This window comes from Halichoeres trimaculatus, unplaced genomic scaffold (assembly GCF_033239565.1).
Source record: "Halichoeres trimaculatus isolate MK-OKI-2021-1 unplaced genomic scaffold, fHalTri1.1 fHalTri1_scaffold_17, whole genome shotgun sequence".
In the NCBI taxonomy this organism is placed as follows: domain Eukaryota; kingdom Metazoa; phylum Chordata; class Actinopteri; order Labriformes; family Labridae; genus Halichoeres; species Halichoeres trimaculatus.
In genome coordinates, this window is record NW_027437195.1 from 24,671,308 (window position 1) to 24,689,120 (window position 17,813).

Genomic DNA, 17,813 nt, shown 5'->3' on the forward strand with positions numbered 1-17,813 from the left:
TGAAGTTTAAGTTCCTGATAACTCTGAGTGACGTGTGAATGATGTGTAAACATAAATCCAGCCTCTCCACTGGGATGTGAGACAGCCTCACATCTTCTTCAGAGCCCGGGCCGTTTCCTCGATGGCCTCTCTGGGCTCATTGGGGGGCGGGATCTTCAGGTCGGTGGGCTCCACCCCCCATACCTCGGTGGCGTACTCTGTGATGGTTCTGTCGCTGGAGAACTTTCCTGTGGCTGCGATGTTTTTGATCACCATCTTTGTCCACTCCTGTGGATTCTGTTAGAGACAGATTTTTTTTTATCAATTTAAAATTTATCTTATGAATAATCCTGAATGAAATGAGTCAGACTTCAGAGAGATATCTGTTGATGCTGGTGTTACCTGGTACAGCTTGCTGACTTTCTCCTGACATGCCATGTAGTCTTCAAAGTCTGCAAACACTTTGAAACTGAGGAGACGAGAGGATGAATAAATCAAGTTACACAGTGATAAAAAAATCTCAACAGCTCAGCAGGATATTAAGTTCAGAAGTCTGTCAATGAGTTGACATGAATCAGCCAGTTGATGAGTAAAATAAAACCACGCCAGCTCAACAGATACAGCAGAATGCTGGTACAAACAGGCATTAAGTGTTGATAACAGATATAACATATATAATAGGGGTGGGCGAAAGAAAACGCTTTACAAAATATTGGCTTTTTGTTTGGCAGTATCAAAATTGGGATTCTTTGTCAAAATTTTTTCAAATTGAGATTCTTCATTTCAGTCTTTGTTTATAAACTGGATTGAAAAAGTTACCACTTTTATCCAGCAGAGGGCGAAATGTTTCTCTCTGACTCACGTGATGTGCGTTTTATAGGACAATATGGCTCCTGATATATGGTAGCCTGTAGACATTATCATCATCATTTAACTTTTTAACATGGTCTGGTGTTAAAAAAAGCAAACCAAAAATTGTAAATAACGAAGAATCTGCCCAAAATTCGTAACAAAATCGACTCACAAGAATAGCATATCGTCCCAACCCTAATAAATAATGCAGAAAACATTGCTTGTGTGAATTTGGACATGTTGTTATTATATAATTTGTCCAGCAGATGGTGCTTTTTGAAAATACTTTTTTTTTGTAACTTTGGATTTAAAAAAAAAATAAACTTCTGAATTCATTAACAAATTACGCAAAGTCTCTTTCATTCCAGTTCAAAACCAAACCAACACCCCCCAATTTGGTAATTCAAGATTGAAGATTCAATACTTTGCCATGTCGACACTGTCAACTGGAATTTGTTTCAGTGGGCGTCAAAGAAAATACAAAACCTACCAATTTTACAAAACAGTCTACTGAAATTGAACAGATAATAAGATATGATAAATTAAACCAAGGAAAATCAATACAGGCAATTATGGCAAGATTCAGCGGAGGTAAAATAAAATTGCCCCTAGATAAACAAATAATTAATAAATAAATGAATACTGTGCATATTAAAAAGTCCCAAACTCAAAATTGATTAAACAGTATTGACAATCTTAAAATAGATTTATCTGTGCGTCTCTTACCGGTCGTATTTGAGGAGCATGTCAGTGACATCTTTGAAGAGATGAGGGTTTTTAGGACTGAAGAATCCACTGGTGATCTGGTCCATGACTTGTTTGAGCTCTGGGATCTTCTTGTAGTACACCATGGCATCGTATCTGAAAAAAGACACAAGTTTTAACCAAAGAGAGTTGGAGAGGATGTTGATATTTAAGGGATGGTCTCCTTTACCCCTTTTTGTCCATCTCAGCCACGTCCTCCACCCTCATCCCGAAGATGAACAGATTCTCCTCTCCTGCCTCTTCAGCCATCTCCACGTTGGCGCCGTCCATGGTGCCGATGGTCAGCGCTCCGTTCAGCATGAACTTCATGTTACCTGTTCCTGATGCCTCAGTGCCGGCTGTGGATATCTGCTCGGACAGATCTGTGGCAGGAATCACTGAGGAGGGAAGAGTTGTACTTTTACTCTCTGTCTGAAGAAGTTTATGTGTTTGTGAGTGATTTGAAAACAAAACACAGATCTTAACAGTACCTTTCTCTGCTAAGGAGACCCTGTAGTTCTCCAGAAAGATCACCTTCAGCTTGCTTCCCACCACGGGGTCATTGTTCACCACATCAGCCACAGCAGTGATAAGCTTGATGATCATCTTGGCCATGTGGTACCCAGGAGCGGCCTGCAGAGGGCAAAAGTGTGTTATTTAAATCAATCACCACCACAGCCTCTTTATCTAACCTCATATTCATTTTTTGATGGTGTCTGTTGTTACCTTTCCTCCAATGATCACAGTCCGAGGTACAAAAGGTGCAGTGGGGTTCTGTCTGATTCCTGTGGAAACACAAAAATGTCACATTTATTTTTCAGATCTTTGCAATCATAAAAAAAGAGTCAAGAAAGCTGTCCTAAACATTTACTGAGACTCTTCTCCATCTCATCATCCAGTCTGAACAAGGTCTGAACAGAAACAGAACTAAGTTGTATTTTCCGTCAGCAGCTGTTTGCTTTGAGTCACTCTGTTATTCTGGCCTTGTTTACATTTCAGTGAAAGCCTCCAGTGTCTGTGTCCTCTGTGACTGGACTTTTTTCCTCTCTGCTTGACCTAGTTTTTCCTTTAATTTCTATGGGTGCCCATTTTTGCTACTTTAAACAATAAATGCCGAGACTGGTCCTTGTAGAAAAAACCCAAAATACAAAGTAAAACCAGATAAAAAGGTAAATATGAAAAAAAGTCAAAACTGTGAACCTGTAAGCCATAATTATGCAAACACCTTGACCCAAAATTAGATTTTTTTTTCTCAGATAACAACTAAGTAATAATGATAATAATAATAATAATAATAATAATTATAATGATAATAATAATAATAATATTTTTTTAATTGTTACCTTACAATATAAGAGAAGTAAAAAGTTAAAATACATAAATAAAAAAATGTAAATAAAATAAAATAAAACAGTGAATAACAACTGATAGGGAGGGAATGAATTGTGTTTCTTGTATTTTTAGTTTTAGATTTTTGATAAAATTTAGTAAAACCTTTTTTTAAAACTTTTTCTTATGATCTCACAATTTAAGTCAAATTATTTTGACAACAAACTCATAATATTGTATCATTTCTCTCAAAAAAATTCTAATAATCCCACAATTTGTACTTTTGTGACATTATTTTGGATATTTATTGAAAAAAAAAATGCCTATCTCATTAATTTCATTCTTTTATTTCATAACAATGGCTTTTCATAAATTCTTTTTGTCATTACATTATTTTAAATTTATCTAATAAGGCCCTCTTCTGTCACAAATTAAAAAATCATTTGACAAGAAATTAAAATTCTTAATCTCGTAAATTTAAATTTAAATTTCATTATTATGACATTGAACTAAATATATATATCTAATATATATATATATATATATATATATATATATATATATATATATATATATATATATATATATATATATATATATATATATATATATTTTGACTTGTTTGTTTGATGAATGTGACTCATTTCTGTACAATTTTTATTTTTCCACCTCATAATTTGGATATTTACCACATAATTTAATCTTCTTATTGAACATTTTTGCCATGCTAAATTATAATTTTCCATAATTATGATCTTTCATTTCAGAATTTCTAAATTCATGACATAATTTTGATTTTTTTATCCCATCCTGTGATTTTTTTCCTCTACCTGGGCCAAGGCTCCCCTCTTTTTAAATCAAATAATGTTTGGATGTATTGTTATCATATTTTGTACATGGATCATGTTCTCAGCTAGAGAAATCAAGATGATTTTTTATGCAGAGCCATCATAACTTTCACATGCCTGTGCTTGATTCAGAGGTTTTGTTTTGGAGATGATTAACACCCATAAAATGTGGAGCATTTGTGGTTCATATCTAACATGCATGTTGCTTAAAACCCAAACTGCTGATGCAGATATCTTCCTGTTTGTCACAGCCTGATTACTGCCCGGAAAATTCCCACACTTCATTGTAACGTCAGATGCATCCTGATCTCAGGGTTTGTTTTAACTTGCTGACAGCACAGAGCGGGAGGAGACTCTCTGATTCACGTCACACTGAGCTGTGTGTTGGCTTGTGAAACTGTGTGATGAGCGATTTCACGTACGGTTGTACATGGCAATGATGTGCAGGCAGTTGAGGAGCTGACGCTTGTACTCATGGATTCTCTTCACGTGGACGTCAAACATGGAGGACGGGTTGATTTTAACTCCATTTTTGCTACTTTAAACAATAAATGCCGAGACTGGTCCTTGTAGAAAAAACCCAAAATGCAAAGTAAAACCAGATAAAAAGGTAAATATGAAAAAAAGTCAAAACTGTGAACCTGTAAGCCATAATTATGCAAACACCTTGACCCAAAATTAGATTTTAGATAGATTTTTTCTCAGATAACAACTAAGTAATAATGATAATAATAATAATAATAGTAATAATAATAATAATTATAATGATAATAATAATAATAATATTTTTTTAATTGTTACCTTACAATATAAGAGAAGTAAAAAGTTAAAATACATAAATGAAAAAATGTAAATAAAATAAAATAAAACAGTGAATAACAACTGATAGGGAGGGAATGAATTGTGTTTCTTGTATTTTTAGTTTTAGATTTTTGATAAAATTTAGTAAAACCTTTTTTTAAAACTTTTTCTTATGATCTCACAATTTAAGTCAAATTATTTTGACAACAAACTCATAATATTGTATCATTTCTCTCAAAAAAATTCTAATAATCCCACAATTTGTACTTTTGTGACATTATTTTGGATATTTATTGAAAAAAAAAAATGCCTATCTCATTAATTTCATTCTTTTATTTCATAACAATGGCTTTTCATAAATTCTTTTTGTCATTACATTATTTTAAATTTATCTAATAAGGCCCTCTTCTGTCACAAATTAAAAAATCATTTGACAAGAAATTAAAATTCTTAATCTCGTAAATTTAAATTTAAATTTCATTATTATGACATTGAACTAAATATATATATATATATATATATATATATATATATATATATATATATATATATATATATATATATATATATATATATATATATATATATATATATATATATTTTGACTTGTTTGTTTGATGAATGTGACTCATTTCTGTACAATTTTTATTTTTCCACCTCATAATTTGGATATTTACCACATAATTTAATCTTCTTATTGAACATTTTTGCCATGCTAAATTATAATTTTCCATAATTATGATCTTTCATTTCAGAATTTCTAAATTCATGACATAATTCTGATTTTTTTATCCCATCCTGTGATTTTTTCCTCTACCTGGGCCAAGGCTCCCCTCTTTTTAAATCAAATAATGTTTGGATGTATTGTTATCATATTTTGTACATGGATCATGTTCTCAGCTAGAGAAATCAAGATGATTTTTTATGCAGAGCCATCATAACTTTCACATGCCTGTGCTTGATTCAGAGGTTTTGTTTTGGAGATGATTAACACCCATAAAATGTGGAGCATTTGTGGTTCATATCTAACATGCATGTTGCTTAAAACCCAAACTGCTGATGCAGATATCTTCCTGTTTGTCACAGCCTGATTACTGCCCGGAAAATTCCCACACTTCATTGTAACGTCAGATGCATCCTGATCTCAGGGTTTGTTTTAACTTGCTGACAGCACAGAGCGGGAGGAGACTCTCTGATTCACGTCACACTGAGCTGTGTGTTGGCTTGTGAAACTGTGTGATGAGCGATTTCACGTACGGTTGTACATGGCGATGATGTGCAGGCAGTTGAGGAGCTGACGCTTGTACTCATGGATTCTCTTCACGTGGACGTCAAACATGGAGGACGGGTTGATTTTAACTCTGTACTCTTTCTCCAGGTACTGAGCAAACTTCACCTTGTTGTCCTGAGAAAATCAGAAACATGAAACCTGGAATTAAGGAGGTATTCACTGAGATGATTCACAGGCGTGACGTGTCCCGACACGCTCTGACTATAAACCTGCGATACACAGATACATCAGGTTGTATAATCTGAAACCTGCAGGGACACGCAGAGATAATAAACTCAAGGAAGAGAAAGAGGCTGAAGTATGATGCTCTGACAGAGTCTTCTTCTGCCTGTTGACACTGTGATAAAAACCTTAGTGTCTCAGAGTGGGGACATGGTGACAGTTAGCAGGCACAGATGTGAGAGCAGTCTGAGGAGCTACAGCACAAAGAGAGCTGAAAGAGGTCAGTTTGTTTTTTGGGTTTAAGTACCTGTTTCACTTTGGAAACATCACGGATGAAGGCAGCATCATCGACAAAGTCATTCAGCCGCTCCAACTGGCTCAGGTCCTTAACATAATCCTCCCCGATGACCTGAAAGAGACAGTAAAGCATCAAACTCAGCCCGTTATAACACTCTTCCTCCCTCTCCTCCTGAAAGACCCTGAGCAGGAGATAAAGCTGTGCCAGTATTCAATCATACGACAGCTGGAGAAGAGTTCACTGAGGATTTAATGGACTTCTCTCCCTCCTGGCACTCGATCATCTCTTGTTTGTTTCTTTACCTCAGCGATGAGCTCAGCCAGGCCGGGGTTACACAGCAGCAGCCAGCGTCTGGGGGTGATGCCGTTGGTTTTGTTCTGAAACTTCTCAGGTTCTAGCTCACTGAAGTTATGAAATCTGTGAAAAAGAAACACATAATTTTTACAAGGTGATAAACTTTCTTTATGAGTTGATGTTTGGCGCCCCCTTTGGACAAAGGTATACGTAAAAAAATAGCCACTGAAACGGGGTTTTTTCGAAGTTAGGCCTGTAAAAAAGTATCGCTTTTTGTTACTTTTTAATTTAATTTTTTTTTCCGGGTTTAAAGTCAGAGTCAAGAATTTAATCATGGAATTTAGTAGTGCCATTAAATCTGAATTCTGAAAGTAAAGTTTGATTTAGCTCACACTCAAAAATAAGTAAGTAAAAGAGTCTATGAGATGAAAAAAAGTATGACTACTGAAAGAAAAAAATCTGAATTTCAGAGCGCAGATGTCCTAATGGTCTGGGTTTGAATCCAGCCTGTGGTCTTTTTCCTGAATGTCACTCCCCACTCTCACCCTGTTTCCTTCTCCAATCACTGTCCTCTTCTATCTGATTAAAGGCATAAAAAAGCTCAAAAAGTAAACTAACAATAAAAATAAAATTCAGAAAAAAAAGTTTAAAGTTAGTCATTATCCTGACTTTTTTTCCTTAGGATTCTGAGTTTTAAATTGGATCTCTGTGAAAAATTAAGATTGCTTTGAACATCTGACTTTCTATCTCAGAATTCTGGTTCTTTATTAGAAATCTGACAGGGCGCAGTTAGCCTAGCGGTTTAGGTTTACCCAGGTTGGAGTCTGACCTGTGGCCTGTTCCTCACGTCATTCCCCACACCCACCCTGTTTCCGTCTCTATCCACTGTCCTATCCTCTCCGATTAAAGGCATGGAAAAAAAAACAAAATAACTAAAAATAAAAATACAATGAAAAAGAAATCTTACTTTAAGTGATTTATGTATGATTTACTGGCCTAACCTGCAAAAACATCCTCTTTAATATAATAAGAAATAATAAAAAAAATCATTTCTAACGCACTTTAAAGTTCAAGCAAATCTCAAAGTGCTACAAACATTTGACAGAAATGAAAATCAAGTTAAGAATAAAATCAAAAAAAGAACAAAGCAGGAATAGAAACAGGTTAAAAACAACAGAGGTCAGCAAAATCCAAAAGGGGCACAACTTGAGGCAGAGTGACCAACATCTGCTTTCTGTTTGTGTACACAGGTAAGAAGTGACCATAATAACAATCGCAATGAGTCTTTCCACAGAAGAAAACAAACAATTCTTGTTATGCACAACTGCAGAAGTTGACACAACATAAACTGCACCGATGGGTCATTCTTCTCTCTAATAATCTCATTTGCTTTTATCAGAGGCACCAGAGTTGACTTCAGTAGTATTAAAACCATCACTAAACTCTTCACTTGACCTTTAATTTGGTGCATGATTTTCTCTGAGATCTAACATCTGCACAAACTGTCCCATCATCTTCGCGTCTCTCGCTTCGTGTGTTTGTTTCTCAACCCCCGTCATGACTTTCATACCGTTACTGTTCTGTGTGTGTTACAGAGGTGATGATGAATCAATCCTGTGGTTTTCTATGAATACACACTTCCTGCTCGGTGGTGTGTCTCTCAGAGCTTAAACTCACCGCCTGTCTGTCTTCATAATGTGCTGTCATGGTTTAAAAAAAAAAAAGTCATCGCTTATGTTCGGCTGAACTGTACTTTCATTACTTCACACACAGTCACACGTTTGACTTACACTTGAGTCTTGATGATGTTGGAGTGAATCTCAGCCACTCCATTCACAGCATGAGATCCGACAATGCAGAGATGAGCCATGTTCACCCTCTTACACCCGTCCTCTTCGATCAGAGACATCGACCTCAGCTTGTCCATGTCTCCTGGAAAGAGAGCAGCGATGTTCTGCAGGAAAGAAACAGACAGCTTGTTAGAAAGAAGAAGAAACAAGAGTCAGAGTTTTTTATCCTGCAGGAGAGGACGCACATCCAGGTGGATCTGGTTGATCTGGTAGATGATCTGCAGGTGGCGGGGAAGAAGTGTCTCCAGCAGCTCCACAGGCCAGCGCTCCAGAGCCTCAGGGAGGACCGTATGGTTGGTGTAGGCAAACGTGCGCTTCGTCAGGTCCCAGGCCTACAGAGGAAGAGGAGGAGGTCTATGAGTTTTTTCTCCTGAAAATTCACTCACTTATTTTTTTTTTTTAGATGACCTACTCTTATCCCTTTTTACACCCAAAGTAATTTTTAACAAACCTGCAAACGTAAGACTCTTAGGATCTTGTAAAAGACATTTCCTTACTCACAAAATTTTCAAGGAATCTTACAAAAGTTTTTTTTGGAATCTGACATAAAAAATCTAAATAGTTAAAAAAAAAATCATTTGTATGATCTTTTAAAATTTCTCGAGACCTTATAAAAGGATCCACCAAAAGTTTTAAGGAGGTATCACAGGGTCTTAAAAAAGTTTTTTTCCTACCAAAAATTGCCAAGGATCTAAAAATATTTTCAGTGCCCTACAATCTTTTTAGAAGTTCTTATTATGAGTAATCTGGTAAAAAAAAAAAAAAAAAAAAAAAAAAAAATTGTAAGAATCTTAGAAAAGTTATTTTGGAGATGTAATAAAAAAAACTTTTGGACGAACTTGGAAAGACCAACAAAAAGTTTCTCAGTGTTTTGCAAAAGTCTGTCTTTCAAAAGTTTTTCAGTGTCCTACTAAAGATCTACAAGGATCTAACATTTTTAGCATCATAAACATTTTTAAGGGTTCCAGTGAAGTTTTTCAGAAACTTACAAAAGAATCAAAGACTATTACAAAGATATCAATGATCTTGCGCAAGTGACAATAAATCTTACAAACTTTGCACAGGCTTGTGCGATTTTTTAGTGTCATACAAATGAGATTTCAGGATCTGCCAAAAAAAGTTTTCATGAATCTTACTGAAGTTTGTCAGGATTTTCAAAACTATTCAATTTTTTACAAAAGTTTCTGTGGGTCCCACAAAAGTTGCTTAAGATCTTGCTAAAGCAGTATTTCATATTTTTTCAGTATCTAACAAAAGTTTTACAACACAATTTTTTTTGGATCTTACAAAAGGTTTTCATGAATCATGCAAGAATTTCAAAGGATAATGTGAAAGTGTTCTCATGTCAGATTTTTTTTTTCCTCCTGTTACGGCGAGAAAAACAAATCAAAACCTGCTCATCTACAAGTTTCTCTTTTCCTAAATTCTGACCGTAAACATGTTTACAGATGAATATATAATCAAACAAACGCCTTCTGTCCTTGAATTTTCTTCTTGTTCTGTTTTCTGTACTCATACCACTTTCACATTTTTTGCACGATAAACAAACTACCTCTACCTCTGCCTTCCTGGGCTGGATTTCTTCACCTGGCTGAATGTTTCACACACAAACATTATGCAACACTCAGATGACGGTTTCATTAGTCAAGCACTGTGGTTTGGTCTTTCTCTAAGTTCCTGTCTCATCATGATTTCATAACGTTAGCCTTTTGCACTCAATGTGAAGCACTGTTACACTTTTTAAGAGTCTCAAATGAATGAAACTCAATCAAAGGCTCACCCACCGTGTCCCAGTCCAGTTTCTCGATGTCCACTAAGATTCTCATCAGCTCGGGGATGGCCATGGCAGGATGGGTGTCGTTCAGCTGGATGGCAACCTGGAAACACATCGATGTGAAGTCAGAGAAGTGTCGCCTTCTGATTGATTTAACCTGGCAGTCTGCTGTATGCAATGTTTGCTCCATGAAGTTTTTCTGTTAGTTGTTTTTCTACAATCCATCTGTTCACAAACAAAAGACTTTGCTGCAACTTCTTACCTTCCTCTATTTAACCTACTCACACCAACTTCTGGGGCTTCCTTTCAACTCTTCTGCCATTTGCAATCATAACTAAATAACTCATTTAAAGGTTTACTTTTTCAGGGAAGCTTTCAAAAGAACTTCGGCCCGGGACTCCCTTCTTGGTGGTCTTGAAGCGGCGGATGATGTCCTGGAGTGTGGCAGCCACAACAAAGTACTCCTGCTTCAGACGGAGTTCTTTACCCTCGAAAAACTACGCCGAAAAGACGACAGGGAGCAGGAGGGTGAAGGTTTTTCATGGTACAAACTTATCTGAAATGATTTGCCTTTTGGGAAAATCCACTCACATTGTCGTTGGGATAGAGAACTCGGGAGATGTTCTCCGCCAGATTTCTGTCCAGCACAGCCTGGATGTAATCTCCAACATTAACTACGCAAACATTGACACACAATAAATGTCTCATCTCAAGTTCTTGTAATTAAAATCAGAAATCAAACTCTATAAGAGAGAAAACTGCAGCATTTTAGCTCTTTTGCATCACAGACTTGTGTTAGCATGGAGTCACTGTTGCAGCAGTTTCCTTTACTTTCTTGCAGATTTTTGTCTTTTGAAACAAAAAAAGGAAATTGACTGAAAGTTTTGTAAATGTTGTTTCACATTAGAAACAGCAGCAGACTCACAGTCTCTCAGGTTAAAGTCGTTTGGAGCTCGAGCCGACCACAGCCTCATGGTGTTCACTGTATTGTTCATGTAGCCAGGGATGGGCGTGTCGTACGGCATCGCCAAAACCACCTGTACACGGTCAGAAAAGTAGAAACAGTGAGACGTGAAGATGAAAAATACCTCTGATAGCAAATGAGAAAATAAATGCAATACTGAATTATACTTAAAGGTTAAATTCAGACTGTTTGGATGGACATCTTTACGTTGATCAACATGATTTCATGACTTTATCAAAGCCAACCTCTATGCAATTAGCATGTACATGTAGCATGTAGCATGTGTAACAAACACAAAATGTATCTTTGTTTTTATTTCTCTTTTCTTAGATTTTTAACTTGTGACATGTTGAGAGTCTTTCTCATTGTTTTTCTCTTTTTATTGTTTTGTATGTCTCTATGTTGTCTATTGTCTCTTTCCTGTTATATATTTTTTAAGAAGTTATTTTTAGGGACGATCAATACCACTTTTTTTCAGGCCAATACCAGTACGAGTACTCCCTCTTGAGTACTCGCCGATATCGAGTACCAATACTTCTAGTACTTTTGATAAATAACATATGAAATCACAGTGACACATTATTTTGATCAAAGACAGCACAGTCACTCTGACATTAAGTCCAAATAAAACACAAACAACTCTCTCTGAGTTTACAATTAAAAATATATTAAATAAATAATATTTGTTAAACTGCAGCAAGTAGCAGCAAATGCTAGCAAGGAGCACCTGCTCGGCATAAGATTTTTTTTGTCTTGAGTATCTGCTGCTGGTATTGGCAGGTACCGATACCTTGAAAAAAAGGCTGGCATTGGCTGGATACCGATACCTGGTAACAGTACTCTCCCATCCCTAAGTTAATTGGTATCTCAGGGGCCGTTTACACAACAACGATTTTGGGGTGAAACACAAAAGTTTTGTTGAGTTTTGGCCTTACATTCACACAGAAACGGCGTTTCAGCCGACGTAACATGCAAACTTTTGAAAACGGCCTCCAGAGTGTGATTTTTCTTCAAGCTGCCACCACTGTTGTCGTGTAAACAGTTAGCCAGCTTTTTCAGTGGAAACGCTGACGTCACACTCCGCTTTGCGCGAGTGCATACAACAGTACAACATTATAGTTGTTACTATCGTCACGAACTACCATCATGTGCTTGTGCTGCTCAATCTGCTGTATCTGCTGACGGTCTTAATACAAAATGTGCATCTGTTACTCCACTTTTTAACTTGGTATTCCCCAATACACCAGATGATCGTCCCAACTCTACTTCGGTGGAGATCTACCAAAAGCGTCTTCTGGACACCACCTGCAGGCCTGGCATGATTACTACAGCATATCAGTCCCTCTACGTTTCCATGTAAACGCAGATTTTTTTCACTGCCTTTAGGGTTTTCAGATGAGACGTTGTCGTGTAAATGGGGCCTTATTTAAACATTCTGTGTCTCTTTGTTGCAATAATGTGTCTCCAAGTTGTTTCGTTTCTCTAACTTGTGGACATTCTGCGTTCATTTGCTGTTTTGTGTATTAAAAATGAAGTTGGTGTAAGTTAATTCAAGACACGGAAGTCATACGCCAAGCTGTGATCAGCTGACAGGCTGCTGTTCAATCTCTAACCCCTCTCAACCAATCACAGCATGTGTCTAATGATAATCTTATTGTCATTTTAATGGTCTCTTAACAGTTTTTGGTGACTCTTTGAGATTTTAAGTGGAGATGTTTTCTGTCTCCACAGTAACAGATTTGTGTCTCCATATTTTGTTTTGTGTTTATTTTTGGTCATTTCTGTTTCTTTCAACTCATTGTTTATAGTTTCTGCCTCTTTGCATCTGTATATTGCTAAGACACTTATACACCATCTGCCCATCACAGTCATGTTTTCTTCTCCAGCTCTGTTCAGACTCAATAAAGCACTTCTCCTCTACCTGGGTGTCGACCCACTTGGAGCCGTCTTTCGTCTCCTCGACTCGTCCGTAGAAGTGAACTGGCAGCATGTACTCAGGTCGTGCTTTCTCCCACGGGTTTCCATGCCTCAGCCAATCGTCTGCCTCCTCCACCTGCAGCAGGTTGGCCCGGGACAAAGATAAAAGAGTTCAAGACGAAACATGTCTGATGATACAATGAGCAAGACACTAAAACTCCACCTTATCTGACCTTTGACCTTTTTGTACTGCAGACTGAGGAATAAAAAGTGTCCCTACTGTGACGACCCGCAAGTTTCGATTTTATTTGAGGAAGTGAATTAAATCCTCAGACTTTCACTTCTTTCCTGCTAACTAAAGCAGGGTGTAGGTTCATCCACCTCAGCCAGGAAACAGTGAGTTTAGATCCAGTTCAGTGTTCAGAGTCATGTTTACCCTGATGGTTCGAACAGCAAATAACCAAAAGACTTCAAAAGGGCAAAAGCCTTCAGTTTGGGGATCCCTTATCACAAGTTTGCTCATGTAAAACCAATCAGCTTTTGTCAGGAGCTTGTTGCACCACTGCAGTGTTTCTGGAGGAGCGTAAACTTTGAGTGAAGTTAGCGTTAATCATTAGCTGGTGACGTAATCTGACCTAATTCATTTCTACTTTGGCCCTGCTCCACTTTGAGTCCTTACAGCATGAATACAGGCCGACAACGACTTCTGTATTTCAGGCTCAAAGATAAGAAAGAGGATTCAGGGGCTAAAGAGACTAAGTTTATACGACTGTGGATGAACTGAAATGAGCAGGAAAGATGTTTTACCTGCCAGCCGTCTCTTATCTTCTGGTTAAAGATTCCATATTCATATCGAATGCCGTAACCGTACGCTGCAAGACCCAAGGTGGCCATCGAATCCAGGAAACAAGCTGAGCGCAGAAAAACAAACTGTTAGAGATAAGTGTGTTCCTTTCTGTGTCTATGAGTTCCTTTAATTGTTAAACAGGAATTTTTGGGACAACTGCCAAAAAAAGCCTGAAACCACAATAGAGTAGTGTTACAGTGGAGATGGGAGAGTTTGCATTAATAAGCGACCCTTTTAGTATCTGGTGGGTTTCCAAACAAACTTCTTTCATGTCAGTTTGAAGGCAGGGTTGATAATCTTTGATAGTATGGCACAAAACATGAAGACTGAATGAATGTGAAACAGTAGTGAATTGTTATAGTTCTAAAAAACATAAATTAAAACTGCAAGCAACGATAAACATATGTGAACGTTGCACCTGTAAAATTGGGACAGATCGAGTACTGTACAAAAATGTTGGCACCATGTACATCCACACGGGGCACTATTACTGTCATTGAGAAATGAGACCATATATGTGTTCAGGCTTAGATGTTGATCTTAAGTATGAAATTTTAAAAGGATTGAAGGTTGTATAAAGGAGTAACAACAATTTCTTGTCACATGGTGAGACATCAAAGTTTGCCGGCCAAACGCTTTGACGAACTAGAAAACCAAAACTGATTGTTAACGTTCCAATGTTTTGAAATGAGAAATGTCTCTGGACTGGATTGTTGCTTATAAAGAATAGGGATGGGTGCCGAATTAGGTACTTTTACAGGTACCGACCAAATTCAGTCAAAAGTACCGGGTACCACTTCACGTAAAACCAAAAGGTACAATGTTTAGGTACCTAAATGCATCCTTGTGACTGTGAGGAAGTAGAGCAGTAGGCGATTTTCCATACTGGACATGAACACAGCATTACAAGGTTATATTGAAAGATAAATATGTTCAATTGAAAATTTTTTAATATTTTATTATTAAACAAATTTATGCCTCTAACCAAATAAAAACAAAAAAGTACTGAAAATTGGTATCGTTGAGTACCGGCAACGATTGACAGGGCATTGGTACCGTATTGTTTCAAATGTGAAAGGTACCCATCCGTAATAAAGAGCCTAAAGCCTGGCTTTATTCTACGACAAACTGATGGTGTAACCTAAGTTGTAATTATTTGTGACCTTCTGGTGTAGAAGCCTGGCACTTCCTCTAACATGTAACTACACATCCAAATGACAAGGACTCAAAGCCCTGTGATTGGACGGCTGAAACAAGATCACGTTTCATGTATTTACAACATTTCTGAAATTGCTCCACGTCAGCTGTATAATTTGTCACCCTGACATCTCTTCTTTGTCCTTACTTGTAATAGTTGCTGTATAAGACGCAGCAACAAGTATCAGCTTCAGCACAACATTATAAACTTAAAATTGCTGTTTAAGGGGCAGCAGATGTAAATTAGATGTAAGCTAACTCTGGTACAATGCATCAAACAGAGACACTTATGTTAAATAATATACATGGTCCTTTTATACACACATAAAAATAAAAATAAAAAATGCAGAAAAAAAAAATGTAGCGGGAGCAGAGACAAGCTATCTAACCATTGTGTCGGCCACACTGCCCCCATGTGTTTCGGAGGAGTACTGCAGATTGACACAGTAGTATGTGGTAACTAATACTTCTGAGATGCAAAAATCTTTGTTGTCACCTTGTTAGCATCATACTTAAAGCTACTGTGGGTGGTTTTCAGTTTGTTTTGATTTTGGCGCCCCCTGTGGTCATATTAATATAAAAAAATCTAATATTAACGGTCTGTACATGTAGTTTCCTTGATGAAAACCTCACCCTGCTTTCTTTCAAAAGTTAGTTTAGATATATCAGCAGGTTAAGTTACGGAAGAAAATAACACAAGTTTCACTCTGTTTCAGAACCTGTTAAAAACTCCTCACAGGAGCTTTAAACTTTACATTAACATTTCATTTTTTTTTTTTACCTGCCAGTCTCCCCAGACCTCCATTCCCCAGACCTGCATCCTCCTCCATCTCCTCCAGCTCCTCCATGTCCAGCCCCAGCTGCAGCAGAGAGGAACATAACAAACCAAATGTTGACTTTCCACAGAAACAATCATCATTTCCTCATTCATGTCTGTGGTTCTGACCTGATAGATGGCTTCATCGCATGCATTCTGCAGACCCAGGTTGATCATGGTGTTCTGCAGCGTCCGGCCCATGTAGAACTCCAGAGACAGATAATAAACCCTCTGGACGTGTGCAGAACGAAAACACGAGATGTCATATTTCTTTGCTCTCATCATTCCTGAGACCAACAAATGTTATAATACAACATCTTTGAAGTGTTCTGCTTGGATAGAAGAGGCAGGAAATGAAACGCTGAGCGGCAAAGTAGGTATTTAAGTTGCATAAACAATCTTTTCCTGTAGGGGTGTGATGCAATGGCTGAGGAGTGGAGAGTTTATGCAACAGTGAAACATTTCGCAAATGACTTCATATCAAAATATTCACAACGTATTTCAGGAAGTGTACACACAGGAGGGTGGGAAATGCTGTTTAAAAGAAGATGATGTGTTTTAGCCATCCTGCAGGTTAAACTTGGTGTCAAAAAGTGTGGTTAATCCTGAGGCTTTATTAGATGTTGTTTGGTAGAAGAGTGTTTTTTAATTCATGCAATCAACATAGTTTTTGTTTTATGACATTATTGTTGCTGTTGAAGTATAAATGTTTTCATTTTTCAGGTTCCCTCATAGTGGAGAGCTTTTGGCTGTATTTCTTGTATGAAAGGTGCAATAAAAAAGTCTCATTTTATTTCATAAAACCCCAAAGTTGGGTTTGTTGACAGTATTTTTCATGCAAAGTTGCCTTTTTTCGTCTGTTAGTGTCTTAAACGTATTAAAAGTGATTTAAAATAAAAAGTTTGCTCAAAGATAAGTTTTCAAATGTTTTGCACACTTCATGGTGTAAATACGCTTCTTTACCTTTGGGTCTGCTTCATAGTAAAACTGCTGCGTCCTGATCCATCTCCCCACCAGGTGATCCCTCACTGTGTGCGCCAGGGCAAAGTAGTAATCCCTGGGTGTCGCGATGTTCCTGTCTTTCACCAGAGTGAAGTGCAGGTGTCGGTTGAAGCCCTTCTTCAGCTCGGCCACATTCTCCACTCCCGCGATCCCCCGGATGCTGATCTGCTTGCGCTTCTCCTGGTCGGTGAGAGGAGTCGCCATGCTGGGTGCTGGCCGGGCAGGTTTGTGTCCTGGGACTGAGTGAGGAGGGAGCTGGCTGGAGTGAAGTTGAAAAGGTGAGGTGGTGTCACTTTTTCATGCAGAAGTCTCCTCCTTGTGCTACTTTTGATTGGTGAGTGTGAGGGGGAGGGTGTTTCTCCGGCCGGCCCCTGCTGAGCTGCACGGAGAGGCAGCAGGAGGTGAACAGAGGGAGCACAGAGAAGCAGACCTGCAGGGCTGGAGCAGGCCAGGCTAGTACTGAACTCCAGGACTTACTGTTATAGGTCACATTTAAAACTATGATTCTCAGTGGAAGAATGGTTGAATGTAAAACTTCACCAAAACAGTAAGAAGTGTGTCTGCAAACTTTGGACCCACATTTTATTTATTTTATGTGTGTGTCTGCATATGCTAATTTCACGTGCTATAGCTTTATATTAGCTACTAAACAAAAGGCATCATGTTATGCTTTTTATACGGAGGCCCTAAAAGGTCAAGAATACACGCCCGTTTTTTCTATTTTCTGAGATAACACAATAAATTCTATGTTTTTTTTTTCTTCAATATTACAACGTATTTTTCTACATATCTCGAGAAAATAAAGTCTTCACTACCCCAGACAATGAGATCATTTTCTGGGAATCTA

At 37.6% G+C, this 17,813-nt stretch overlaps 1 protein-coding gene across 1 annotated transcript; it reads right to left on the bottom strand.

The window, feature by feature from the left end:
- Positions 1–68: 68 nt before the first annotated feature.
- pygl (phosphorylase, glycogen, liver) lies at positions 69–17,249 on the bottom strand. The gene is made up of 20 exons (XM_074692799.1): positions 16,928–17,249; positions 16,094–16,195; positions 15,929–16,007; positions 13,911–14,014; positions 13,108–13,239; positions 11,148–11,259; positions 10,814–10,896; positions 10,582–10,719; positions 10,233–10,325; positions 8,634–8,780; positions 8,389–8,552; positions 6,607–6,721; positions 6,314–6,415; positions 5,811–5,958; positions 2,302–2,360; positions 2,067–2,208; positions 1,766–1,973; positions 1,558–1,692; positions 382–448; positions 69–276 (listed from the first exon to the last, which is right to left on the bottom strand). The coding sequence occupies exons 1-20, from the start codon at positions 17,168–17,170 to the stop codon at positions 88–90; spliced, it is 2,562 nt and encodes an 853-aa protein (XP_074548900.1). The 5' UTR covers positions 17,171–17,249; the 3' UTR covers positions 69–87.
- Positions 17,250–17,813: the final 564 nt, after the last annotated feature.

Bases quoted from the DNA above. Each gene is read 5' to 3' on its own strand.
- pygl (XM_074692799.1), bottom strand. From the start codon at position 17,170: ATGGCGACTCCTCTCACCGACCAGGAGAAGCGCAAGCAGATCAGCATC. The intron at 14,015-15,928 runs GTAAAAAAAAAA...TTCTGCGCTCAG, and splicing joins AGGTCTGGGGAGACTGGCAG to CTTGTTTCCTGGATTCGATG. The intron at 1,693-1,765 runs GTAAAGGAGACC...GTCTTTTTTCAG, and splicing joins GCTGAGATGGACAAAAAGGG to ATACGATGCCATGGTGTACT.